This window comes from Dendronephthya gigantea, unplaced genomic scaffold, assembly GCF_004324835.1.
Source record: "Dendronephthya gigantea isolate DGI-Jeju-01 unplaced genomic scaffold, DenGig_1.0 000061F, whole genome shotgun sequence".
NCBI classification, from domain to species: Eukaryota; Metazoa; Cnidaria; class Anthozoa; order Malacalcyonacea; family Nephtheidae; genus Dendronephthya; species Dendronephthya gigantea.
In genome coordinates, this window is record NW_021163071.1 from 1,024,307 (window position 1) to 1,049,942 (window position 25,636).

The 25,636-nt window shown below is 35.5% G+C and overlaps 4 protein-coding genes and 1 long non-coding RNA gene across 6 annotated transcripts; 3 read left to right on the forward strand and 2 right to left on the reverse strand.

The window, feature by feature from the left end:
* Nucleotides 1-84: 84 nt before the first annotated feature.
* On the forward strand, nt 85-11,941 carry LOC114530239 (phospholipase A-2-activating protein-like). The gene is given in 29 exon segments (XM_028551827.1): nt 85-382; nt 759-818; nt 905-995; nt 1,249-1,355; nt 1,669-1,798; nt 1,889-1,960; nt 2,254-2,327; nt 2,532-2,622; nt 2,726-2,789; nt 3,011-3,060; nt 3,151-3,215; nt 3,291-3,349; nt 3,953-3,982; nt 4,067-4,144; nt 4,245-4,317; nt 4,766-4,858; nt 4,861-5,001; nt 5,882-5,919; nt 5,990-6,055; nt 6,136-6,216; nt 6,453-6,492; nt 6,609-6,719; nt 7,001-7,100; nt 7,206-7,317; nt 7,405-7,481; nt 7,551-7,620; nt 10,885-10,947; nt 11,037-11,129; nt 11,748-11,941. Coding segments are annotated over 29 exon segments (2,403 nt in total). The 5' UTR covers nt 85-150; the 3' UTR covers nt 11,790-11,941.
* On the reverse strand, nt 7,782-10,685 carry LOC114530242. 2 transcript variants are annotated; one of them, XR_003687750.1, is made up of 6 exons: nt 9,791-10,685; nt 9,609-9,690; nt 9,116-9,190; nt 8,979-9,019; nt 8,590-8,664; nt 7,782-8,328 (listed from the first exon to the last, which is right to left on the reverse strand). It is a non-coding gene; the product is annotated as an uncharacterized LOC114530242 (long non-coding RNA). The 2 variants fall into 2 exon arrangements; XR_003687749.1 differs by having other exon boundaries at nt 9,609-10,683.
* Nucleotides 11,942-11,970: 29 nt separating the features above from the next.
* Nucleotides 11,971-13,225, reverse strand: LOC114530240 (uroporphyrinogen-III synthase-like). Its single transcript, XM_028551828.1, has one exon. It carries the CDS (start codon nt 13,021-13,023, stop codon nt 12,145-12,147), a length of 879 nt encoding a protein of 292 aa, XP_028407629.1. The 5' UTR covers nt 13,024-13,225; the 3' UTR covers nt 11,971-12,144.
* Nucleotides 13,226-13,240: 15 nt separating this feature from the next.
* Nucleotides 13,241-14,631, forward strand: LOC114530241 (probable palmitoyltransferase ZDHHC24). Its single transcript, XM_028551830.1, has one exon. The coding sequence runs from the start codon at nt 13,396-13,398 to the stop codon at nt 14,236-14,238; it is 843 nt and encodes a 280-aa protein (XP_028407631.1). The 5' UTR covers nt 13,241-13,395; the 3' UTR covers nt 14,239-14,631.
* A 159-nt stretch (nt 14,632-14,790) lies between these two features.
* On the forward strand, nt 14,791-25,192 carry LOC114530235 (E3 ubiquitin-protein ligase LRSAM1-like). Its single transcript, XM_028551824.1, has 25 exons — nt 14,791-14,980; nt 15,113-15,166; nt 15,807-15,851; nt 16,191-16,265; nt 16,369-16,437; nt 17,651-17,735; nt 17,849-17,970; nt 18,426-18,468; nt 18,574-18,621; nt 18,743-18,793; nt 19,146-19,207; nt 19,345-19,494; nt 19,680-19,767; nt 19,994-20,045; nt 20,225-20,269; nt 20,365-20,435; nt 20,828-20,927; nt 21,208-21,295; nt 21,513-21,587; nt 21,670-21,750; nt 22,091-22,186; nt 22,394-22,492; nt 22,740-22,871; nt 23,446-23,670; nt 24,182-25,192. The coding sequence occupies exons 1-25, from the start codon at nt 14,879-14,881 to the stop codon at nt 24,302-24,304; spliced, it is 2,181 nt and encodes a 726-aa protein (XP_028407625.1). The 5' UTR covers nt 14,791-14,878; the 3' UTR covers nt 24,305-25,192.
* The last annotated feature ends 444 nt before the right edge of the window (nt 25,193-25,636 follow it).

Consider the following 25,636-nt stretch of genomic DNA (forward strand, 5'->3'; position numbering starts at 1 on the left):
GAGCCAGTGAGCATGATTTCACATTGGGCAGCGTTTTTCATGATGAAGCTTGTTATTCTCAAGCGCAATATCTTTAACTTTACTTTTTGTTTAAAGTTTTTTTTTAATTTTGGATTTCTTGTCAGGTTAAAGGCGAAATAAGTTGTAATTATGGCTTATAAACTTAGTGGCGTACTCAGGGGGCACGAAATGGACGTTAGAGGTGTCTGTAGAAGCGTTTTTCCTGCAGGTGGTCTGATTTCTGTGTCAAGAGATAGATCAGTGAGGGTGTGGAAAAAGGACGAGATATCAAATGAGTTTATTGAAGGACAGTGTTTCTCAGGGCATCAAGGATTTGTAGCAGCTGTATGCACCATGCCTGAAAGTGATAAACACCCACATGGTATGGTATGGAGGGTAGTCATCTAGTATACTAATAATGAATAGGTATGGCTAGTGCCACTGTGCAATATGGTAAGAATACTTCCATTAGGTGAAAGATGGAATATTCTATTCAACTTGGCTTTCATGAATATTCTATTAAATTTGGCTTGGGCATTTCCATGAAATGACCAAGCCAGACCATCCCATTTGTGTTTGGCATCCAAACCCCACACCAAAGAATCCCTTAGGTACCATCCTCTGTATTTACCAAGACTTGTGGACCACTAATCCATTGTGAAAACATAAGCATTGTGAAGGAAGCTGGGGGAAGGATGCAGGGTAACTGCCAAAAAACATGGATACATAATTTTCACCTCTAACATTTTCATTTTTAGGATTAATTGTTACTGGTGGACATGATAATCTTATTCTCGTATGGAATATAGAATCATTAGGTATGCTGTATACATGTTGTTCTTTTTTCTAGTTTTTTGAATATAGTTGTTCTGGTTTGCACTAATTCTTCCAAATTGTATTGCAGAGCCTATACAAACTCTCTCAGGCCACAATGGTGCAGTTTGCGCTCTGGTTGGTGGAAATTTTGGTACCATACTTTCTGGATCTTGGGACAAGTAAATTTCTATGTTCTTGGATGAACATTCATCATAAGTTGATGATGTGTTAGAATGCTGGGCATGCACTATAGTTAATACAACTTGCGCCATAAAGCTTTGTAACTAGGCTACCTCTCTGTGGGAAAAAATACCACCAGCTTAATTGTTTTATCTCTCTCTTAATTTTCCAAGATCTCTTGAAAAATTAAAAGTTAAGGTGTCATGTTTGAAGAAGGCTTTGTTATTGAAAAAATTATAATCTTTTTACCAGAACAGCTAAAGTGTGGTTGAATGCAAAATGTGTAATGACATTGAAAGGTCACGAGCAAGCCGTTTGGTCTGTAGCCTTGATTTCTGAACAAGGCACAATGTTAACAGGTAAAATCTGCTTTTTGTACATACATGCACTGTAGATGTATCACTGATAAGAGAATATCACAATTAAAAAAGAGAATATCACAATCAGCATGAGACTGGTTTGCAATACCAGTTTTTGATCATGCATGTTTCTACACAATACAGGTATGTACACATGGTGTACCTACTTTTTTAGTCTTCAAAAACAAAAGGCTTCAGTAGATGCTGGAGTGATGTACCCCAAAATAGATCATAAGTAGTGAATATGTAACATGGAAAACAAAGTATTTTTAGAATATGAACAAATTTCAAATGGCATCACTTCTTGTCTTAGCTTCTGCAGATAAAACCATAAAAATGTGGAAAGCTGGATCATGTATAAAGACCTTCACCGGACATACAGATTGTGTTCGGAGTGTAGCAGTACTCACTCCAACTGAGTTCATCTCTAGTTCTAATGATAAGTAAGAGAACAAATACCTTCTTTGTACCTAAATTAAACAGCCAAACATTATGAAAAATGATTAAAAAACAGAAATTTTATTTTTCTGCAGCACAATTAGACAGTGGAGTACGAGTGGTGAATGTTTACAGATTTTTGAAGGTCACACAAACTTTGTGTACAGGTATTGATCTTAAATGTACAGGAATATACTCATGGAAATTCCCTGTGTCCCAGTCCACTATAGCCTAAAGTATACACAATAGATTGGGCCACAGACTAGCATACTGGGCGATCATGTTCATTTTCAATGAGGTGTGTTAAATCAATCCCAATTCCGAAACTAAAATGAGGACTGTAATGCAACCAAAAATACTCCACAATCCTTCCGCTACGTTAGCTGTTATAAGACAACTGTAAGTTGGAGGTTAAAAGATGAGTCGCCATTTGTTTTAGCAACGGATGTTCTAATTTTAGTCTAGCTGTATTGCCAAACGAGAAAGAAAGTTTCGTCTCAGGTTCCGAAGACAGAACTGTCAGAATATGGAAAGGTAAGTTTGGAGTAATCTTGACACGTCTTCTTTCTTCACATTGTGTATAACGTTGTGAATCAAAATGCTGGGGTACCTGGCACACTGGGGGCCAATGCAAGGGTTCGGCATGCGTCGTTTCTTCGTCGTTTGCCCAAATCCTGGGAATCGGTGACTGGATTCCTTCCTGCCAATTTCTTCCCCAGTCCTTTTTCTTTCTTTCAGGAGGTGAATGTGTTCAGGCAATAACACTACCGGCGCAATCAGTTTGGTGTTCAACGTGTTTGGATAATGGTGACATCGCTGTTGGCTCAAGGTAAAAATAGTAATTAAGACAATAGGAAATTTACGTTCAACTGCGAAGTCCGACATTGTTGCGGGAATTTATTTAGTTATAACGTCCGTATTATATGATATAGTGATGGTGCTATCCGAATATTCACGTCAGATTCTGAGCGGGTGGCTTCTGAAGATGTGTTAAAGGTAGAATCCATTGGAACAAGTGTTTTTAGGATTAACTTAATATGTTCTGTGTTCTTAGTTTGGATTCTCATTCAAACATATTCGAATCGTACATTGATTCTGCTAGCCTCAAGCTAATAATAAACAGGATTCAGAATGTTCCTAAAGGTTAACTTCCTTCACTCCTCGTAATATGGAGAATCGTCCATGTCATTAGTATTCTCCTGTGTTTCTTACTTTAGCAATTCCAAGAAGAAGTCTCGAGTCACGCTATTCCAGCTCAGGTTTCAAGGTAATGAATAAAAAAAATTGTGATTTTCATCGTCTGCGAACATTTATCTCGCTGAAACTGCTGCCTTGCATGTCACCTTTTTCTCTCAAGTGATGGCAAACTTGGTGATATCAAAATCGCAGATCTTCCTGGACCAGAAGCTCTGCTAAGGCCAGGTATTGTTTCACTTCAAATTTTACTAGTTTATTATATTTTCAAGGCATCGTGGGATATTATTGTTGTGTTTTTAGGGAAATCAAGCGGGCAAAATCTACTTGTCAAACGAGGAGGTACCATTGAGGTGTACCAGGTGTGTAACTAGTAATTTTTAGTTTTTTTGGTGGCTAAGGAAAAGAGTCGGAAGAACTGTGGAGAGTATGGTTGAGGCTAAAGAAGAGAGTGGGAAGAAATGTAGAGGTGGGTTGAGGCTAAAGAAGAGAGTGCATGGGAAGAAATGTGGAGGTGGCAGGAGGTTAAGTAAGAGAATGGAAAGAATTGTGGAGGGTGGGAAGATTCTGAGAAAAAGAGTGGGGAAAGTTGAAAGGATCGTGGAGGTTTGAAGGGACTGGTAATGAGGAGAGTGGGAATAGTGGATGGTGTGGTGGCATGTAAGTTAGATTGGGTGAGAGTAAATATTTCGTATTTAAGGTCGGTTCTAAAAATTTCTAATTTTGCACCAGCCTTTTTCTTTTACATTTTTATTTTAAATTTCATTTATTATGAAAAAAATATTCTCGTGACCGAATAGCTTCTTTTGCTTGCGGGTTTTTAAGTATTTGGCTTAAACACAAAATAAACCTGGATCTAACTGTGACAATACAACAGGAAAAAAGTTCATTTCGATTTACCCTTTCCTTGAGCACTATTTTTTGTTCTGCAATAATTCCTGCGAAAAATATATCTTTATTTATAGTGGAACGATGCTGAAGGGAAATGGGATAAGGTACATTTCCGAAACTTACTTGAATGTGCGTTGTATTGTTAGCCGTGAAGCCTGACATAGGAATTGTTCTATATTTCATTTTAGGTTGGTGAGGTGGTAGGTGCTGGTGGTGGTTCTGATGAAGCATCACAAAACTCAGGAAAGAAAACGTTTGAAGGGAAGGTAATAACCACATCGCGAAGTACATCATTCTTCCATCACAGGATATGTGGTGTTAAGTGGAATTGCTTTATAGATTTTCAAATTTATTCTCCTCTTCTAGCAATATGATTTTGTTTTTGATGTTGATATACAAGAGGGAAAGCCGACGTTGAAGTTACCCTATAACTTAACTGGTAATATTTTATTCTTATTAAATTGACAAATTAAGAAAAGATGCAAACATTACACAAAACAAGCAAAAAAATTGAAAATGAAACACCGTAATAGCGGTATCCAAATTGGGCTATTTTATATAAAGACAATAAATATAATGTTTAAAATGTTGAATTTATCTTGGTGGAGTCCAGGCCACTAAACTGTACTTAGTACAATATAGTTGTATACTTTAGTATAGTTCAGGGGCCGGTTGTATAAAACTTTTAACTACATTTTGCGTGGTTTAATCGTAGTTAACTCAAAAATACATAACTCTGATTGATCAATTCTGCCACTAACTATAGTTAAAAGTTAACTACGTTTTTATACAACCGCCACCGGCAGTGGTTCAGGCTCAGGTACTGTAGCTAGATTGCTAAATAAGCTATTCTCTAAAAATACTCTTTATCTCTGTCTTTGCTGTAGACGATCCTTGGTTTGCAGCTCAGCAGTTTCTGGAGAAGAATGAACTTAGTCAAATGTTTCTAGATCAAGTAGCTCATTTCATCATCAATAAAAACCCAAGTCTTTCACAATCGGTCCGCAAACCAACCAATCTTCAAATGCGGATCCGTTTACCGGCGGTTCTCGTTACATTCCCGGAGCGTCGGTATCAAATGAAACATCAGATGTTGGAAGAGCTGGTGCTGACCCGTTCACTGGTAAATATTTTCCTCTTAATACTTTGATAATAACCATCAATAGTAGCCATGAAAGTAACCTTTGCTATTGTCGAATACAGAGTTGCCATGTTGGTGAATAAATCAGGCTTGATTTTCACAAGCAGTTTGGGAATATTTCCATGATTTTGTTTTGAATTGGGAGCAGGTTATTAGACTGCTGCCAAAATTCAAAAGAAAACATCTAGTTTATCGCTGGCGATCTATTTCTACGCAAGTGGAAAACCGCCGTTCTGAGAAACACGCCGCGCATGACTGTGTTTGGCTGCATGATTTATTCATCCAAAATGGAACCCCTGGTAAAAAATGTTTTTGTCTGGGGATAATAGTATCATATCCTGTAGTGTCAGACTGAATGCTTTCTCTTGAGACCGAATTATAATCGGATTTGTCTGGCCTCTGGTCCATCGGGCCTTATCCACTAGCGATATTTTTCGCGCGAAACGACTTTATTCTTTTGTATTGAGGCAATTTGTTCAAGATGGTTCCAGTTGAGAGCTCTGAAACAAAAGTAAAATGTCGCTTCGCGCGAAAAGTATCGCTGGTGGAAAACCGGCTTTAGTAATGGCGGTTTTCCACTTGGCGGATTTTTTCGACCGAACGAAATTTTTCGTCTGATATTCTTTTCAATGGTGAGAATTCGACCGTAGCGGATTCCTTTCGCCGGTCACAATTGTAGAGAAAATCGAGCGAAAAATTTCGTTCCTTCGAAAAATTTCGCCTAGTGAAAAACCGCCCTAATATGCACGAGTTACGCACAGAACAGTATGCATACTACAGATAACTTCTAAAGTTTGATTTTTCTGGATGGCCTTTAAATATGTACAGTGATCACCATATCAGCTTTCTTCTATCTCTGTAGGGCAAGGAAGTTACCGGCCAAGTTACGCTGCACCTATGGTATATAAAATATGTACTGTACAATCTCATTGCTCGTTATTCTACTTTATTTGACATCGTTTTTTTTTAGACTGTTGAGGAAACAGTCACCGCCGCAAAAGAAAGTAAAACACATCACGCTTCATACTTCCCAGAGGTTTGTAATAATGTATTCTGTATATAATTGAAGGTTGTGGGCGAAAACTATGAACATTCTCCTCAATGCTCTTTTCTCAGAAAACATATCTGAGTTTTGATCAAGTCAAAGTTGATGGTCTCATGGGACGATTGAATGAATTCAATAATAAGATTGATGAGGTTAGACAAAGCGTTATTTTAATTCGTTAATAAACACTACTTTGCAAATTTTTTATCAAACATAGTTGGCCCTTGTTCAGTCCTACTTTTCTGTTTTAATATTACTTCTCATGAATTGTTTTACAGTTAAATATTTGAAATCTAATTTTCACCACACTAATTGCGAAGACACACTAGCATAATTATGTTCACGGGACCTACAAACAAAAACAAACTTTAATTTTTGTTTATTTCAGGATGAGAAACTATCCAATGAAGATATAGCGGAAATCAAAAGTAAAGTGCTAAATCGTATTGATTAGCATTTGTATGAATTGAAATCCCCTGAGCATGATATATACTAAATATATATTTAGCGGTATTGTACGACTATAGTTTTCTATATTTTGTAGATGTCTTATCGTTAGCGGTAGACAAGTCAAAAACTGCCAGTCCTTTATCGCATAAACAAGTGGAGATCTTAACTAAATTAATTCGATGGCCTACAGATATATGTTATCCAGGTGTGTTCCAGAGCGTATTTGGGAAATCAGTTTTTACGCCCGCTTTATAATACTTGTAGACTGCAAGTATCAGTGTATGGTTATAGCTATAATGTCAACAATTTAATCTGTTAAAAAGTTTTCAAGGGTTTTTTCCATAAACCAAGATCAGACGAAAGTGATTTTCATGTGGGGAAAGTTGACAAAAACGTTTTTGACGTCCCGTGCATTTCGATTCTTTAAGGCTTATCTTTGAGCCTTATTATATATACGTATATATTACAAATTTTATATTTTTGCAGGTCTTGATATTTTAAGAGTGTTAATTCGAAGCTACGAAACGTCACAACATTTTGTCAACAATGGGGATGAATTAACTCAATATTTATTAAAAGTAATTAGGTAGGTGTAGCTATTGAAGCAGTTCTTGCAATTGTATGATGTCTGTATTTAGATGACTGCGACTGCGTGTTAGTGTCGTAAAATTCTGTTTATCCGGTTTTGTAGTTCTGAGAAGACAAAGAACCATGACATAACTACAGGCATAGTTTTTAGAATATTTTCGAACTTATTTCTCCATGAGAATGGAAGAACTGTCATGTCTAAACAAGGAGAAGAGGTAAAAATACGTTTTAGCTCCTTAACGTTTCATGAAAATCTTTTTCGTCAAAATCACGATTTCAAAAAACATGCTCTTTTCCCCCAGATTCGACAGTGTATCAGTGACAACTGCAGGAACCCAAATAAGCTTATACAGATTGCTTTATGTACTGTTCTAATCAAGTAAGCACAAAATTTTATTTAATAGTAACATCAATTCTGGAAAAAGTAAAACCTTTTTCTGCGCAATAGTTATGCAGTAGCATTTGCCAAGAAAAGCGACCTCGAAGTGAAGGCTCCATGGATCAACACAGTGAGAGGGGTAAGGATGTTTTTCATGTTCAGTCGTATCGTAGGGAAGAGTAGCATATTCCTTGTTTCCTAGTTACTCAGTTAGAACTCAGGAATTTGAAACAAAGGAATACGTTACGATTCGCTACCATACAATTGAAGTGCATGGAAAGTTGGCCTATTACACTGTTAATTTTGCGGTGTCATATTGACACCAAAAAAGGTGTCAAATAAAAAGGTACAGAATAACACCATTTCGGGTGCTAAATTGACACCGCGAAATAAGGTGTCAAATTAGCACGATCTTTGGTGCTTGTTTGACGCCTACTTTTGGTGTTAATCTAACACCTGAAGTTTGTGTGGATTAGTTTTTGCACTTTTAGCGCTAGCAATGGAGCGACTAAATAGCATAAGCTATAATCATACGAAGTAGACCAAATGCGATTAAAAAATATTTATTTCTACATATGCTGTGACAGGAAAATCAACGTAGCTACAAGAATGTTTAAAATGTTTACGGTACTTAATGTCCTTCAAAAGTTTTTGTCCTAAGGCTTCCCGACGAGAGCAGTTTCCAAGAATGCACACACATTTGCCACACCACCGATGTACTCCATGTTTAGTAGATAAAATGAAGTTGAGTCTGTTCTTTGATAAGTTAACATTTGCCCCTCCACCGCAATCATCAAAGTTTGAACATCTTAAAGGTCTTCTGAACGAATTAGCCTTGGGTCCTGATCTATGGAATCAACAACGTATAATAAATAACAAATATTTTTAAAGAGGACTTTAAAAGTGTTTAAAAAACAAAATCAGCCCACAGAGTTTTGTCACACTTAGGGTTAGGGTATTATGTCGAACAAAGAAATTTGACAGTCAATTATCTGTTTGGATTGTTTGTCAACAAGAATTATGGCAAAGTGTTGAAATAGAGCACTTGACATCAATCCAACAGGTACCTTATATCGACATGAATGCTGTAAACTAAAAGCAAACTTACCTCTGTAATAAGCTGAAGTGCAGGATATTCTTCTAAAATTGTTTCAACCTATGGCCTTGTTATGGTCCATGAACCCTGTATCAGAATGAATTGAATTATCATGTTTAACCAGTCAGACCCATTTAATAAAGGTATATACATATAAGAGGTGTTATACTGTACTTTTTGATAGCATGCCTACAACCAGATTCAATTTCCTACTCCCAACTATTCAACTATACTGACACCCTAGTTCAGGAACATTTTAAAATCAGGATCAGGATTTTCAGGATTTTTTTCAAAATACAAACCACACAAAATACAAAATCTAAGATGAAAAGGGTCGACAGAAACCAAGTTTGGCAAACACAGATAATCATAAAGATTACAACAACAAGGTTATCACTTACTGTTCCACAACCACAATTGAGTCAGCAAGGAAGGGATATTTCTAAATTATCATAGATGAAATATTTTGTTTTTCTTCCATAGTTGGATACATTAATTGTATACACTTTCATTGTTGACAGTAAATATCCCTTCATACCCTTGTCATATCATTAGAATTACAGTTTCCCCTTAATTTGCCACATTTGAGGCCTTCATTCAATCTTGGTGAAAACTTAAAATAGACAAGAATTATAATTAATCATAGGTATTGCAGATTTATTTATAGTTGATAAATGTATCAGTCCACAATTCAAACTCACTATAGAACACAATCAATGGCTGGGCAATTGAATGACTGACAGTATTTGTTAGAATACAAGTTGAATTCAAATTTTTCAGCAGGGTATTAAATAGTACTTTCAAGTAACCTGTAGGAGATTTTATGTCTCAATAATGTTATCAAAAGACATATTACATAGGCACATATATTCCATGAAACAAAAAACTTTCTCTAACATCAAATGTATCAAATAGGGCACAAATTGTCAACTGCTATTAAATATAGGATAAAATATCGTTAAATTACATCAATATAAGAGCCTAGTGCAGATGCTTCATAAAATCACGGTAAAATAAACATGAATAGATACCTATTATTGCAATGATATTTTCTTCGACCCAGATTGCTAAAGAGATCATCGCAGTATTAAAAGTAGAATTCATTTGGCTTCTCTATAATAATAAATAACACACATTTGTTTGTTTGGCGATTTGGCCGTTTGAGCGAACGTGGACCTCCGTACTCGATCAAATTCAATTCAATTCAACTTACCAAGATATTTCTGAGATAATATCATAGCCAATTCTCTTGATATTTCCTTATGTGAGTCCGTTGTTGTTCAGCATATTTAGAAGTACCAAAATAGTTAAGAAAATACGCTCAAAACGTCTTCAACACGGCAGTATGAAGTACGATTCAAAAGAGTTTTCAAACGACGCGCTCAAAATTTCCATACAGGCGCTGATCACGTGTTATATTTTGTTCCTTATATGGACATACATATCAGGCGATTGCGAAATAAATACTTTGTAGCAATCAATACATATAGGCAGTCCGAAAATATAGCACGGAATAACATAGTTTGATGAAATGAAAAGGACAATACATCACTATCGATGTACCATTTGTCTAGTATTCCTCTCTATTGGTTTTTTTGTATCATAGGAACAAGCCGAATTTCCATGTCGTCAGATCACTCAGATGAATAGTTGTGAGAAAACGCACAGGAATTTCTTGTTCCAAAACATTGATTCGAAAATACAGATTTATTTTCCAATAACTTAAATAACCGCTCTTTCCCTATCCATTCTGTCTGAAAATGACTTTGTAATAAAGTCGAAAATTCTCTACCGCCATTTAGTGTTATTTTGACACCCCATACTTTAACTCTCAATCTGGCGTTATTTTAGCACTTTCCGTCTGCAAAATAGGTGCTATTTCAGCACCTTGCGAAGGTGCTGAAATTATAAGGTGTCATATTGGCACTTTTAGCGTAATGTCAGATTTGGTGGTGTTAAATTAGCACCGAAATTGGTGTCAAAATAGCACTTTCTATTTAACACCACTGCAATGTGTTGATTTGGCACCTACGCTGGTGCTATTTTAGCACCTCAAAATTAACAGTGTAGAACAGTGAGTGGTATACAAAGGTTCTGATTATTATTCATGTACGGTTTATATCATCTTCCTTTCATATTTTAAGGAAGCTTTCTTTCGGTTCCTTCGGACTTCAATGTGATCCGAAACAAAAATAGAAACCAAAAATGAAAAAGTAAAACAAAACCGATAAAGGAAGTAACGCTGTATCACTGTCGAAAATGATCACTCACAAACGTCTTAATAATTCGCAATTTTTTCTTCAATAGGTCATGAACAATTTAGTGGAAAACGAAGCGAAATTTCGTGCAATGGTGGCCTTGGGAACCTTAGTAAGTGGTAGACGTATTTTTAAAACTCATTTTAAAAAATGCAACTTTATGCATTTTAATGTGAGCGTTTTACAATTTGTGTTTATTAGATCTGGGGAGATGAGGAGAGTCTTTCGTACGCAAAAACCTTGGACTTTTTAAATATAGTAAATCCGTTAACGTCCATATCTAGCCCTGCAAAGGTAAATCCTGTTGTATATATCTTAATTAGCATCAAATGTGGTATAACAACGTCCTAAAATAGTATCAACTCTCCTGACGAAGGCCCTCAAGTCGAAACGTCGAGAAGTGTTTTGTCCATTTTAGGCAGATGTTATACCACGTTTGATGCTAAGTCGTTTGAAGATGCTGCCACGCTGCTCCCTGGTTATACTGTTGTATATATATATAACAATCACTTAAAAATCGCGAACAAATCGCATCTTTCATCCATTCTACTAAATTTTTTTAAAAGGGGGCTATAAGACCTATATAGCTAAGCTAACTTTTCGTCAACCGTTTAAAAATAATGGAGCTTTAAACTTTAAAGTGTCAGAAAATGGCAGACATTTTCCTGGTGGTTAAAGTAGTCCTTTTAAAAGGATTAGTTATGCATTAGTTGTGTTTGTATATTCGCTGTCTATGGTCTAAATAAATTTTGTTAAAGTTTCTCTCAAAGGGTAGGAAAGAGCATGTCAGAGCCATAGGGCCATTTTCCGCCTAGGGGTTGTGTATCTATCTATCAATGATTTAACCCCCTCCCCAACCTCTCCAACACGTTCCATGTTCCCTGGTGTCTTAAGCAATTGTCTTATGTTTAGATTGGGGAATGTGCCTCACAACTTAAAGAAGCTCTCAGGTGACATTAAAATTCCCCATGAGTGATGAATATCACATGAACTCAAATAAGAGTATTTAGTCACATTCATAAACATTAGCATGCAAAGAAAATGTTTAAATGAAATCCCTTGGACAAAGCATACTCAGTGAATTTTATACTTATTTAGTAAAAACGTATTAAAGAGAATACTTATTTAGTAATATTTACAACATATGTATCAGTTGAAATATCAGTTTAAATGTTGATTCAATCTTCATTTTTATAGATCATGTCATGTTTGTTAATGTATTATTTAAGTTTTTGTATATTTGTGATAACTTATCACACCTTCATGTTTTTTTACTATGATCTAGATCATAAACTATATCAGTATTTCTTCAATCCAAGATTGAATCAATGACTTCAAGTAATGACTGTGGGTCAGGTTTCTTTGGAATACCAGAAACTGTTAGACCTAAATTTTGCATTTCCTGAGCTGTAGACTGACCAATCGCAACAAGCTTAACATTTTCAAACGACTTTATTGACTGTTGCAGAGCATTATGGGCAAAAGTAACTCCAGATGGACTAAAGAATACAATGCAGGAAGGCTGTGCGGGTGGTTGCGATGTTTCTTCCGGAAATTCCGACGATAGTCCGGACGCTTCAGAAAATTCTGTAGTGCTGCTGGACGTTTGAAAAATTATTTTCAAAGAATCAAGCAGCTTTGGGTCAGGTTGGGTACAATACGATGTAATACAGCAAATACCGTAATGTTTTTCTTTCAGAATATTCGGCAGAGTTTCCTTTTTAATATTTGCACAGGGGAAAAGCAATTCCTTGTTCAAATCTGCTGGAAGTGTGTTCAAAATGGTTATCGATAATGCCTGTGCGCTTCCTGAATCCTCGCCAAAAACGGACGAAAAGTTCAGTTTTTCTCGGACTTGTTTTCCCGTTGCTTTTCCGGTGACGAAAACGGGAAGATGTGACCATTGTTCCTTCAACAATGAACTCCATTTCTCCTCAAATACTGGATCACTGAGGCAAAGTTGAACAGCTTCAATCGCTCGCTGACTTGTAAATATAAGTCCACTGTGTTTTTCCGGGTTATTTAACCGATCTTTCAGGGCTTCCTGGTTTATGAACTTAAAGGATAGAACAGGAACAAACACTGTTCTGTATCCGTGTTCATGAAGCAATCGTTCGTAATTATCGTTTTCGTTTTTAGACTTTAAAATCAATATAATAGGTTGATCGCGATCATTTTTGTCCGCCATATTGGAAAATAGACATTGCTCACTCTTACATAAAGTTTGGAGGATTCTATTGAAATGATGAAATATTTCTCAACTTTTGCTTTGAAAATTTGCTTTGAAACAAAGTTTTTCACCCGTAATTTTCACCCGTACTCGCAATGCATCCCAAAAACGAAAGAACATTTGTTGAAAAGAAATTATTTTGGAAAGATATCAAATTTTGTGTTACTGTGAAAAGTAAAAAGTTAAAATTTGTTTTACTGACCACTTGTACTCGGGGCACTTAGGCGTGGTTTGTTTGCCATAAACAATAAACTTCGAACGGAAACAAGACTGTTGACTCTAGTTGGAAACCGAAAGGAATCAAGAATTGTAACATTTTGCGTATAAACGATGGCAACGAAGCATACCTTTTTCCCCAAGCGTTTTGGAGATCGTGCTGCTTGTATTTTCTTGGTTGTAACGTTGATTGTCGTGATAGATTTTGAATTGATGACAGTACTACCTTTGTATCATGTGCCTTTTTCATCTGGATGGTGCGTCCACGCGTTTTGTGGTTTGTTTGCCGCCGTCAATGTCTTTACAAACTTGTATTACATGATGGCAACAGATACAACGAGTGGGAGTGCAAGTTTACCCTCAGTCCTAAAACCTGGGTGGGTCTACTGTCCATTTTGCCAACACAATTCCCCACCTCGCTCCTTTCATTGTCATATTTGCGATACCTGTATCCTGAAAAGGGACCATCACTGCATCTTTGGTGGGACATGTATTGGTTACAAGAACTATAGATTTTACATCATGATGGTGATATACTTATGGATTGGTGCTGTTTATGCAAATGTATACCATTTTGAATATGTTCATGAGATTGCAGGCGGATTCAAAATGGCAACTTTCTTCACAATGTTCATGCCATTCATAATGCTTATCTTCGGATATGCTTCTGGGTATCAGTTTTATGTGTTGTTCCTTGCAGGAGTTTCAATATTTTCATTACTCCTGTTCACTGGCTTACTTTACCTTCAAGTGAGGCTCATCACCAAGGGTCAAGTCACATACGAGCGAAAACGAGGGAAACTCGAGTATGATTTAGGATTGATTGAAAACATTAAGGATGTTTTGGGAACACGGTGGTATATTGCTTGGATAAGTCCATTTATTTCATCTCCTTTGCCTTGTGATGGTGTCATTTTCAGACGACGGGATGAGTTTGTTGATGTTAAGAAAATGTAGATGTAAATATTGTGGATGAACGATGCAAGACAATTATTTAAACACATAATTTTTTAAAAATTTCGACCAGTCTAATATTTTTAAAGTTTAGATCTCATAATTATTTATTTCTGCTGTACTTTAATGTCTACATTGGTGTGAATATAAACCTAAGAGAGCAATTCTTAGAAAATCTTTATGTAACTCTTTATGTGCTCTGGGATAATCTGAATTAAATTAGCTGTATAATTATATTGCATAATATTTGTTTTACTGGAGAGAAAATTTCAATCAAATGATTCAAATCCTATGAAAGTATGAAACTTCAGATTTTGTACTTGTGTGTCAGTTCTCTGTGAAATTAGTCAATGTAGGGTAAGCTAAATTATTAGGTCATTCTGTATTAAATCATTACATAAAGTCATTCATCCATGAGTCATCATATTGTATTGTTGCAATACGTTATACGTCATCCAATGATACACAAAGTGATGTCATCGAACGGGAATATCTTCTGGCCGCGCGTTGTTATTGAAGTAGGAGGCTGGAAATGATTAATCAAAATATAAACATGGAACTTTGTTAGCAGCAGGAAATATTCATTTTTTCTTCGTAAATTGTCAAATTCTGCTTTGACGAAATAATAAATATACTGCAAATAATGCCGCTTTTTAGAAACAAGAAACAAGCAAAAGATGAGAATAGGAACAAGAAACAAGCAAAAGATGAGAATAGAGGCAAAATTGAGAGGAAGCTAGTCCTGGTTAGTATAGTATTATTAAAATATGGCTTGTATTATACGTTTATATCGTTATAAAATATAGGGCTTCATTAGGAACAAATGAAAGGTAATAGGAAGGTTTAAGCATGTATCTTATTTTTTTATCTTATAAAGGCTCAAGATGACCCAGAACCAACATTTGATTTGTCGTCGTGCGAGGCAAAAGAGGTACGAAAATGCTGAATATGTATATTGGTACTTGAAAACCATATTAAATTGCAAACAGCTGAGTTTTCAGACCTCGATAATAAAGAGTGTTTGTTTATAACCTCGTCGTTAGCTCTAAACCTGGCACTATAAAATATCCTTCCCAGCTTTCCCAGAGCTAAAATATTCCTAAAACGTTGGCAAAGTGCTTTACAAGTTCTATTGCACATATGGTTCATTTCTCAATCATCGTTTGTACTGATATGTACATGTATAAGAAATCTTGTACTAACCTTATACTATAAATATACTAGTATCACTGTAAATTGTAGGTCTATTTATTTGAATGATTAATTAAGCCAGTTGTCCCTAAAATAAGCTAGGTCTAAATTAAATACTGCTTAAAGCTCAAGGTTTTGAAATATTGTCAACCGGGATGTTAAATCCTGTTATTTGTTCAAAATGACAAATATTGTCCCCTATTCAGATACTGCCAAACCACATTAGACACTGTCACACATAAATCATTGCTTCCTTGCATTAAATAAATTACACAATTTGGATATTGCAATGTCACCTATAATTTATTATGGTTTATATTGATGACCATAGTTGAAATTGCGAGGAAAATTGAATTCATTGTTCTATTTTGCTGAAAAAGGTTCCTGAAAAAGTATATTCCCTGTGCAAAGTAATTCAAAAAGAGGTATGGTACTGTAATGTGCTAGTCACTTACATTTTTTTAACAAAATAATGACTTATGTCTAATTGAATAACAAAACTACAACAAGTAGCTGTCAACCCAAGAAACCAGCAAAGAGTGCCCAGTACCCAAAATATCAAATGCCTAAAAAACGAAACATTTCAAAGAAAGGGTTTTTGGCATTTGATGGTTTTATTATAGATGGATTCAATACTGCTAGCTGTTTTGTCTTACATAGTGTCCACTAGTTAAAATATTAAGACAATTAATATTATTAAATATTAGGATTTTATGGACTACCATAAATATATCTTATATACTATATAAAGTTTGAATTTCTAGGTTTTACTGCTGCATGATAATCTTATAAGGGACTTGAAAGGTGGAGGAGATCTTAAGAATTTATCACAATTGAGGGTAATAAAACTCCCAATAACAGTGAAAATGTTAATTTGTTTATTTAAAAAGTATATATATATAATTATGCTGGTGGATTATTAAACAAGTTAATTTTTATCAGGTTCTTGATCTTCACAAGAATTTACTTTCTGAACTGCCGGATGAAATCAGATTCTTAACAAGCTTACAGGTAACAAGTCATAAATCTGTGTTTTGATATGGCATAATATGTTGGGCTGTATGCAAGCTGTTTGCTGTGTTCTAGCTAGTTATACAAACATTTTTAGCCTTTTAGGTTTCCTTTTTAGGTGTGTGGCTAAAAAAACTAGTAAAAACATCCAATGTTTTTGAACACTACAAACAAGCTGTTTTAACTCTGAAACAAGCACTGTATGCAAAGAGTTTAAGGCCATGAGACTACAGGGTATATAAGAAAGCTACAACCTCAGAATTTCTAAAGTATATTGTCCTGTTCTCAAAGCACAAAAGAGTTTTGTCTCCTAGCAATTTTAAGTAGCTTTTAATTGTACTCAAGGAGCATAACTCTTGAGTCTCTACAACTCTTGAGTCTATACAACTCTCGCGTCTCTACAACTCTAGAGTCTTTACAACTCTAGTGCACACAGCAGAATTATATGAATAGAAATTTATGAATTTTAACATCTTATGCTTCATGAAAGCTAAGCCTAGTTCTCATACATCACCTAGATACATCGCAATGATCGGCGATGGATGTTATCAGTGAATGTTAGAGAACTACCAATTATACCTAACATTAGCAATTTGATAGCATTTATTTTCATTTTAATACCACTAGAATTAAGCTATAGTTAAGATTCTTTATAGGAAACTCAAATTCTTTGTGCTTCATAAGAACCAAGTGGATTTCTTATAAAATTCGGTCGCGTCTTTGTACACACCCTGTATAGTTTACAGAACGTATTTGAAAGTCATACCCATGCAGCCATCAGCTGTTACATAATAAGTTAAACACCGATAATTTTTTTATACCAAAGATACGTAAAGAAGAGTTTAATGGTCACGCTCACAGAAATACAAATATTATGTCATGTTCCCTTGAAATAACCCTGCCAATTTTTAAGAAAGTCATCAAGTTGACGTCGACAGTGTATTTAACACCTCAAAATAACCTGTGAGAACTCGGCTTGTTAATAAAATTAAAATGAATTTATATGAAACCAATAATACCAAACTGGCATATAAGCACATGCTATTGTTAGCTATTTTATTCACTTACTTCAGTACTTAAAGCATGTTAAATTTTAACATCCATTTTTCCAACATTTGATGTTTGTCTTCACTATTATCTGATTACAAGTATGTTTTTCGACGTTTTCTTGAATCACATTTAGTTAGTCACTAACTATATTTCGTTTTTTTAGGTTTTAAACCTGAGTCACAACTGTCTGAAATCTATCCCAAAAGGAATTGAATGTTTACAATCACTCCAGACTTTTGATCTTCAGGGTATGAATTTTTTTTGCAAAAATTAAAGAAAAACGCATCCTCACTAGATTGACTATTTTTACTTGTACAATGTACAAGTTACACACTGATAACATTTTGATCCGCTGTTATAGAAAATAAGTTGAAAGTTTTGCCGGATGAAATTGGAAAAATGAAGTCGTTGCGAACGTTGAACATTTCTCACAATAAAGTCACAAATCTTCCTGTGTCCTTGGCAAATGTTAGAACATTAGAGGTATTGGAATATCAAGCACATTTCAGTTTGGTTAAGAAATATCGACAGGTCTCGGGTCCACAAAACATGTTTCCTTCGGTCGCAGTAAATAAGTGTTAATTATCACATTAAGCTACATTGATCAATGCCAGAGGCCGGTTGTAAAAAACATAACTCTTGTTTTAGTAGTTAAATCGTAGTTACCCAAAACGTCCGTCACTAACTATATATAATTAAAAATAAACCCCGTTTTTATGTACAACCAGCAATTTAGGAATACTAATTAAAGTTTCAGCCAACAACGGGCGATTTTAGAGCGATTGAAAAATCCACTATCCGGTGGATAGAGCCATTCCGGCTTTCATACAACCGGCCCCAGATAATTGATGATTTTTCTCAACATTAATATGCCATGCATAGCTACTTCCAATTTGCGGTGTTGGAAACACATTGAAATAGTTTTCTGTTGTTTGCAGAATTTAATTGTGGATGTAGACACGATAATATTTCCTTCCAAAGGTGAGTTAAACGTATGCAAACATTGTGGCATTCACTTGCACTGGTTCATCGTCATTTCGTCATCATTGTCAAACGTTTTCTGATACTCTGACTCTTTCTGTGTAGAAAGTGCAGCTGGTGGAACGGTTAAGATGATGAAAGAATTGTGCGCAGGTTAGTTTATATGCGTAATGATAAAATTTTATCCCTTTACCATTTTTTAAAACAATAAAATAATTATTTTTTAACAAAAAACTGGGGCAATTGTTAAGTCAAATGATAATTTCCGTTTCAGCGGCTGGGATAGAATACATTCCTCCTTCAAAATGTCTTCTTCCTGTTTTGGGTAAGAGACTTTCCTGTATTTACCTGCATTTTTAAGTGCGGTGAATTTACGATAGGATAACGTAATTAAGAAAATCGGGATGAGTCTCTAGGATCAGCAGGTTTTTAAGTTTAAGGACTGCCTTTGTTTTGACCGACGACAATGTAGAAAAGAAGCGCGTGAGACAAATGTGTCTTTTAGAGCCTAGGGAGAAAGATATAGCCAATATATCATACTAACATGGTTGAACAGTAATTTTGATTGTGATATGGTAGGTTGAAGAGACCCAATTAGGAAGTTCAATAGTTTAAGTTAAATGGACAAAAATATTTTTGTTGCGTTTAAATCAGGTTGCATTTATATATCCCAATAGACAGTGGTATGAATAGCAGATTTCCTGAAGTCAACTCACTGCAGGAAGACAAAAGTATCGAGGTATTAAATACGTGTAATTTTCATCTATTGCTAGTTATTTATAGAACAAAACGGTGTGAAAAGAATACAAGAGAGATGCAGTTCTTTTTATTAAACCATATTTATTATTACCATCCATTATATTTTCATATTATCAGAACAAGATTGAAGAAATGGCAAAAGGGAGAGAAAAGAAATTTGAAATGTTGGCTGTGGAGCAACAGATACGCCAAGCTAAAGAGGAAGAGGAAATTCTTATTGCTATGAATAAGAAGGGAAAAGAAGATTTATTGAAGGCTCTTTCAGAGGTAAATCTCCACCAGTTCAGAAGAAAGTAGTTCAGAATTGGTGATGTTCTTTAATATAATATTCAGCTAATTTGAAAATGCTGATTTGAAATGGCGGGAACGAAACGGGACTAGTGTTCAAATAACAATCCATTTTTAGGTAAAACATCTTAATATCTCTTGACTACTGCATGTGCTTTGCGTAGGATGAAAGTAAAGCCAACGAAAAACTTCTCATGGAACAAAAGAGGAAAGATAAAGAGATGGATTATAAATTGACCGCTTTAGCAAATGGTAAATAGGATGTATTTTATATGCAACATCCCCATTTCCCTTGTACAAGAAGAACAAAGATAGTATAGTAATGATGTCTTTAATCAAGGATACGACATACAGTAATAACTTGTCTTTATAATTATGGATTAACATACATATATATACACGCGCGTATGTATGCATTTTTTTTCGAACATGATTATTGTATCTTCTTAATTCTTGATGTTTTAATTTCTTCTTGCAGAAGAGCAAGAGGCGAATGACAGAGTTACAGCACTTCTGCAAATGAATGACAGGTAAGTGTCTTGGAAGGTGGCTGAGTATTCCTCGTTCCTGCAATCAAGGGTAATATGAGAGACTTTTGTGGATAAGTTTCGTGTCATTTGCTCGCTCCAGTACAATATGAGTGTTGATATCAGTTGATATGCTTTAGGTTGACATATCAATTTGAAAACTTTTATTCTCAAATTCTCAGGTCAAAAAATACAGAACAAATCATGGATGAAATGGAGAAAGAAAGGTAGCTATGTCTGCTGGGTATGAAGATGTGTTTAACCTTGACAGTGACGTCCAGTTTATTATAGTGGATAATTCAAAGATTTATAATTATTTAAGAATTGCAATGGAAAACTTAGTCAAGATTTCGCAAGAAGACGCAGAGAATTTGAGGAAAAAAGAAGTTCTCGGTAAGATTACAAATTACCGACGCGCAACTTCACTTTTGTCTCGTTTGAAGGTCTTTTGGGAAGAATATTTAATTTCCTTTCGCTTTTCCCCGATAACATCTGCAACATATTATATAATTTCACTTGATAATGTATTTGATAATGTAATGTAGTTGGGTTCGCTATTGTGTACGGACATGTTTCGTTTCCCATTTCCCATCATTTCCCAACTTTGCTTGCAAGCGAGGTTGGTCCACGAATTGTCCAACCTCATGCAACTACCTGCCGGTTCCTTTAATACTCAAATATCATCTGTTGTCAAGATGTCGGAAAACTGTGTTTTATTTCCACTTCAGTGCATGAAATTTTATGTACTAGAAACTCACTATTATGCATTTATTGTTAATTTCTAGAAAGCATGAACGCTCTGCTGCAGAGCGATCAGGTACAAGAGAAAGTATTACGTGATTATCAAGCCATGAGGAGTGCAGCGACAACTGAAGCACTACAGTCGTTAGTATTTTTTGTTTATTGTTTTGTCATAATTCTCTCATTGCAAGCCATTGATGGATCCACTTGGTCTGACTGGGAGAGGGATTGACCTGATTGGAGAGGATGTATGCGTGTTATTGAGAACGATTCAAAAGTAGTTTTCCCTGTATGATGAAAAATTTGGATCCCTTTCTTCACCTTTTTGTCTCTGAATAGAAGGTGTTCAACACTTGGATTATATGGAAATTGTCTCAGTACATCAAGTCTGTTTTACGTAATGTGTGTTTCAATTTTTCTACAGAGCATTGGATGAGACCAAAAAGATTGATGCAGTGTTGAATGAAAAAGACAAGGATCACTCGGAATTGATCAAGAACCTTGCCAACGAGGTAGAAAAAAGTGTAGAAACATCGCGAAACTTGTTTGTGTTTGGGCAGTATGAATGGCTGTAGTGCGAGTAATGTTGATGGTAGTAGTGTATATTGGTATTTATATTGATATTTGATGGTCTTTGTAAACATTGTAGACATTTTTGTGAAGTATACGATCAGTTGCAATCAAACAGCCGCCCGCTTCATTCTAACATCTGATCTTTGTTTGTATTAGGAGCTTGCTCAAAGGGAAGCATTTCATGTTCTTCAACTACAAACAGATGAGAAACATCAACGTATCACAAATCAAGTAAGTATAAAGTCCACGTTTGGAGAAACGATTCTCTCAGCTGGTTACATTCATTTTATCGCTGTTGTTTCTCCTTTTGTAGCTTGAGTTACTGGAACGTGAACTTCAAGAGCTTAGTTTCTTGGAAATAGAACGTAAGCAAGAACGGCAAGAGGATGATTTGGTAAGTTGATTTGTATACAGAAATGAGGTGGTATACGCTTGACGGTGGAAATCATATAGTGCGACTGCAGTGTGGATGAAAACGATGTAGCTTCCGTCGAACAATTGGTCAGATGGTCAGACATTTGCAAGAATTTATCCATGCATTATACACACAGCAACCTACAAAGTTAGAGCAACCATCGATGAAATTTCAATAGTAGGATTGATAAAAATCGTCGAAAATTCATGGATCAAAATATCGGACCGACATGAGCTGATCGACCGATTTTTATATCCTTTGGCAAATGGCCGATTTCTTGTTATTATTCGCACCAGTAGCAGTTTTGCTTTATTTTCAGAATCGCTTGGAAGCCAACCGTCAAGCGTTGACAGATTTGTTTGTGCAATTGATAGAAGAAAGGCAGAGAAGAGAAGAGGAACTCGCAAAACGTTTGGTAAGAACGAAACTCCTTGGAAAATGTCCTTTATTCTTGATTTCTTGATCCCCCGTGGGCCAGGTCAATTTCGCCGCTATCATAAATTCATGACAGGAATTTCCGTGCTCTGATATACGATTTTCTTGGAGCGTATCTGAGCCATATCAGGCGTTCCTGTGTGGATTGTTTTCGCTTAATTTTTCATTATATTTCTTCATATTTTAGGTCGAACTAGAGGAGAGACGCGAAGGGGAGATTGAAGATTATTGGTTGATACAATTCCAAAGATTGATGGATCAAAAACCTGAAACGCTTATTGTCAAGGTAAAATAAACTAACCTTATATATCTATACAATATATTCAGCGTATTGCAGTATTGTTCAGATTTTTTATAAGCTCAGTAAGAACTGTCTGTTGTTTTCAGGATTAATGCCAGAAGGTCCTCCGACATTGATCCTTAAAAAATATGATAGAACCCCTTGTTGCTCTCACATAAAATTTCCCCTAAAAATTATGATCGAACGACTGACTGGATATAGCCTAACCATTGTAACTTTGTCTCTTTTATAGGAAGACGGATGTGATGAAATGATAGCCCAGATATTGGCTGAAGCAAGCGCACAAGACTATATCAGCAATTTTGCCCGAAATAAGATTTCGTGGCAAATTCTTCGCGACATGAAAGACGAAGACCTCAAGCAGGTAGCTACGGACATTCAACGATTGATATATATATAGAGCTATATGGTGTCTCGCTTTGTATTTTGAAAATTTGATCAAATAAAAAGAAAGAAAGTGGGGCTAATTAAGACTGACCCGTTGTGCAGTTCAATGGGAAAACCCCACTCCATCATATCTGATGTTTGTCATCTGGCCGATGGTTGATAACTGATGGTTGAACCTTGGTTGATGGTTATTTCTCATAGTTGACCTCTGGTTGGTGGTTGATCGCTGATAGTAGAACCTTGGTTGATGGTTATTTCTCATAGTTGACCTCTGGTTGGTGGTTGATAACTGATGGTTGAACCTTGGTTGATGGTTATTTCTCATAGTTGACCGCTGGTTGGTGGTTGATAACTGATGGTTGAACCTTGGTTGATGGTTATTTCTCATAGTTGACCTCTGGTTGGTGGTTGATCGCTGATAGTAGAACCTTGGTTGATGGTTATTTCTCATAGTTGACCTCTGGTTGGTGGTTGATAGCTGATAGTCGTCCCCCTGCTAACCGTATGCATGTGCCTAGTGTGACCAACATGTTGTTGTTTTCGTCGCATAGATTGGTATTCATGAATATGGCGTTCGTTGGAGAATTCTTAAAGCTGTTCAAACAAAAATTGAAGAGGAAGACAGAGCAGCAGCCAAGACGAAGAGACTGGAGTCTGAGACAGGAAATGACAGTGTTCCTGTGGTACAAACAGTTAAACCCAGTGCCCCACCATTACCAGTTGATTCCATCGAAGTTCACGAGGAAAGTCCTTGTGTTATTTGTATGGAAGCGAAGGTAAGTTGAATTACCTAGAGATTTATAGTGTATCGCGAATAGTATATGCATGGTTTGGTATGATATGCTTGGTGTATATTATGGTGCATAGTAATAGTGTTTCATATATGACATTGGTATGTTGTATGGTTTGGTATGATATGCTTAGTGTATGGTACATTATGGTGTGTGTTAATAGTATGTTATATATGATGTTGTATTGTGTGGTTTGTCTACAGTATGATTTCCGTATGGTATCTTATAGTGTTGTCAGTTGTCTGTATAAAAGATACTGTGAATTATAATATTGTTTTGTTTGGTCTGGTTTATAACTATATGTTACTGTATGACGGTGATGTCACTGTCAGTTGTTTAGCATGCTAATTACATGGTTTTAGTTTGGTAAATTTTGTTTGATGATCATGATATATGTCTACGGACAACAACTAAAACACTGGACAAGTAGTGTTTTTACTGATACAACGTCGGTTCCAAAGATTAGCACCTTATTGTATTCTGTATTATATTTTAGCGTGATGTGATATTTCTTGTTTGTGGTCATGTATGTTGTTGCTCAGGCTGTTCAACTGGTCTTAAAGAGTGCCCGATATGTCGCCAGACGATTGTGAAAACAGTCAAAATGTTTATGGTCTGATAAGCTGTTAATAATTGATATACCTTTATAGTCACATCACAACTGACATATCACCCAAAGCAATTTTCACTAAAATCAATGGACTAGGAAAGATTTCAAAATTTATATCGACAATCATTTTCAGATGATATACTTGAACATTTTCGGCTTTTTCTTGATATACGAGGAAACCTGAGTAATAATAATAATAATAAACTTCCGGCTATAGATTCAAGGTATGCATGGTTAGAGACATGGGGTCGGTTGTATAAAACTCCTTAACTAAATTTTGCATATTTAAATCCTCGTTAACTTAATACAACTCTGATTTTCCAATTCTGTCTTAAGTGTCCTTACCTCGTCTTCACCTTTATCTAGTTACCTAGCTTTTATACAACTGGCTCCTCGTCATTCATATATCGAGAAGGCTACCCGGTTTTTAAACGACCATACTCTCTGTTTTCAAATTGGCCACATTTTTGTTCGTTTGTGAGTGTACTTTTTCCATTCATTCACTGACCTTTTTATCTTCCATTCATTTTTTTACATGTAATATGTGAGTTTAAGAATGGAATGTAAAAACTTGATCGAACATGGCCTTTGCATGCATGTATATACAAAGCAGAGTCTGCAGAGAGGTTTGTTTTGACTTGTGTATATATATATATATATCTATATATATAAATGACATTAACGTACTTGTGAAGTATGATTGTTAATGTATATAATAGAATAGTGAATTTGTCGAGCGAACAGTAGCGTGCTGGACGTGCTAAGTTAAACTGCCACACATGTATATATTGAGAATTTTTCGTTTATTGTGTGTCGCCGTGTGTGTATATATAATTCGTATCGTCCTTTAATGGACTAAACTACAATCATGATGATTTTATTCTTCTAAAATAAATGTCACATATATTGTACTGGCATTGCTCTGTGTGAGTAAAGAGAAATTCACGGGCAGCAAAAGATTAGTGTTTTTTTGGGTATTTCATGCGTGTTATAGAAAATGAGTGTATCACGGTTGGATGAATATCATTAACTTTCTTTTCTATGCGGTGACGTCATACACATAATTGACATGTTTAGAACTCAAAAGCTTTAGAACGACTGTCATCGATCATTCGATCTTCAGAGTTCAGTTTTTAGTGCCTTTGTAGAAGTGACAACTCATTATTCCAGTTTTTAATTTGGTTAATCGTATTGGAAAGACAATCATATAAAACTCTGTTTGACATTTTATCTGCAAAAACTTATTGTATTCAAGTTCTCCTTTGAATAAATGTAATTCAGATTGTCAAACAATATCCGATGATATGTTGAATAAAAAGTTTGTTTCTTTATCAACACATT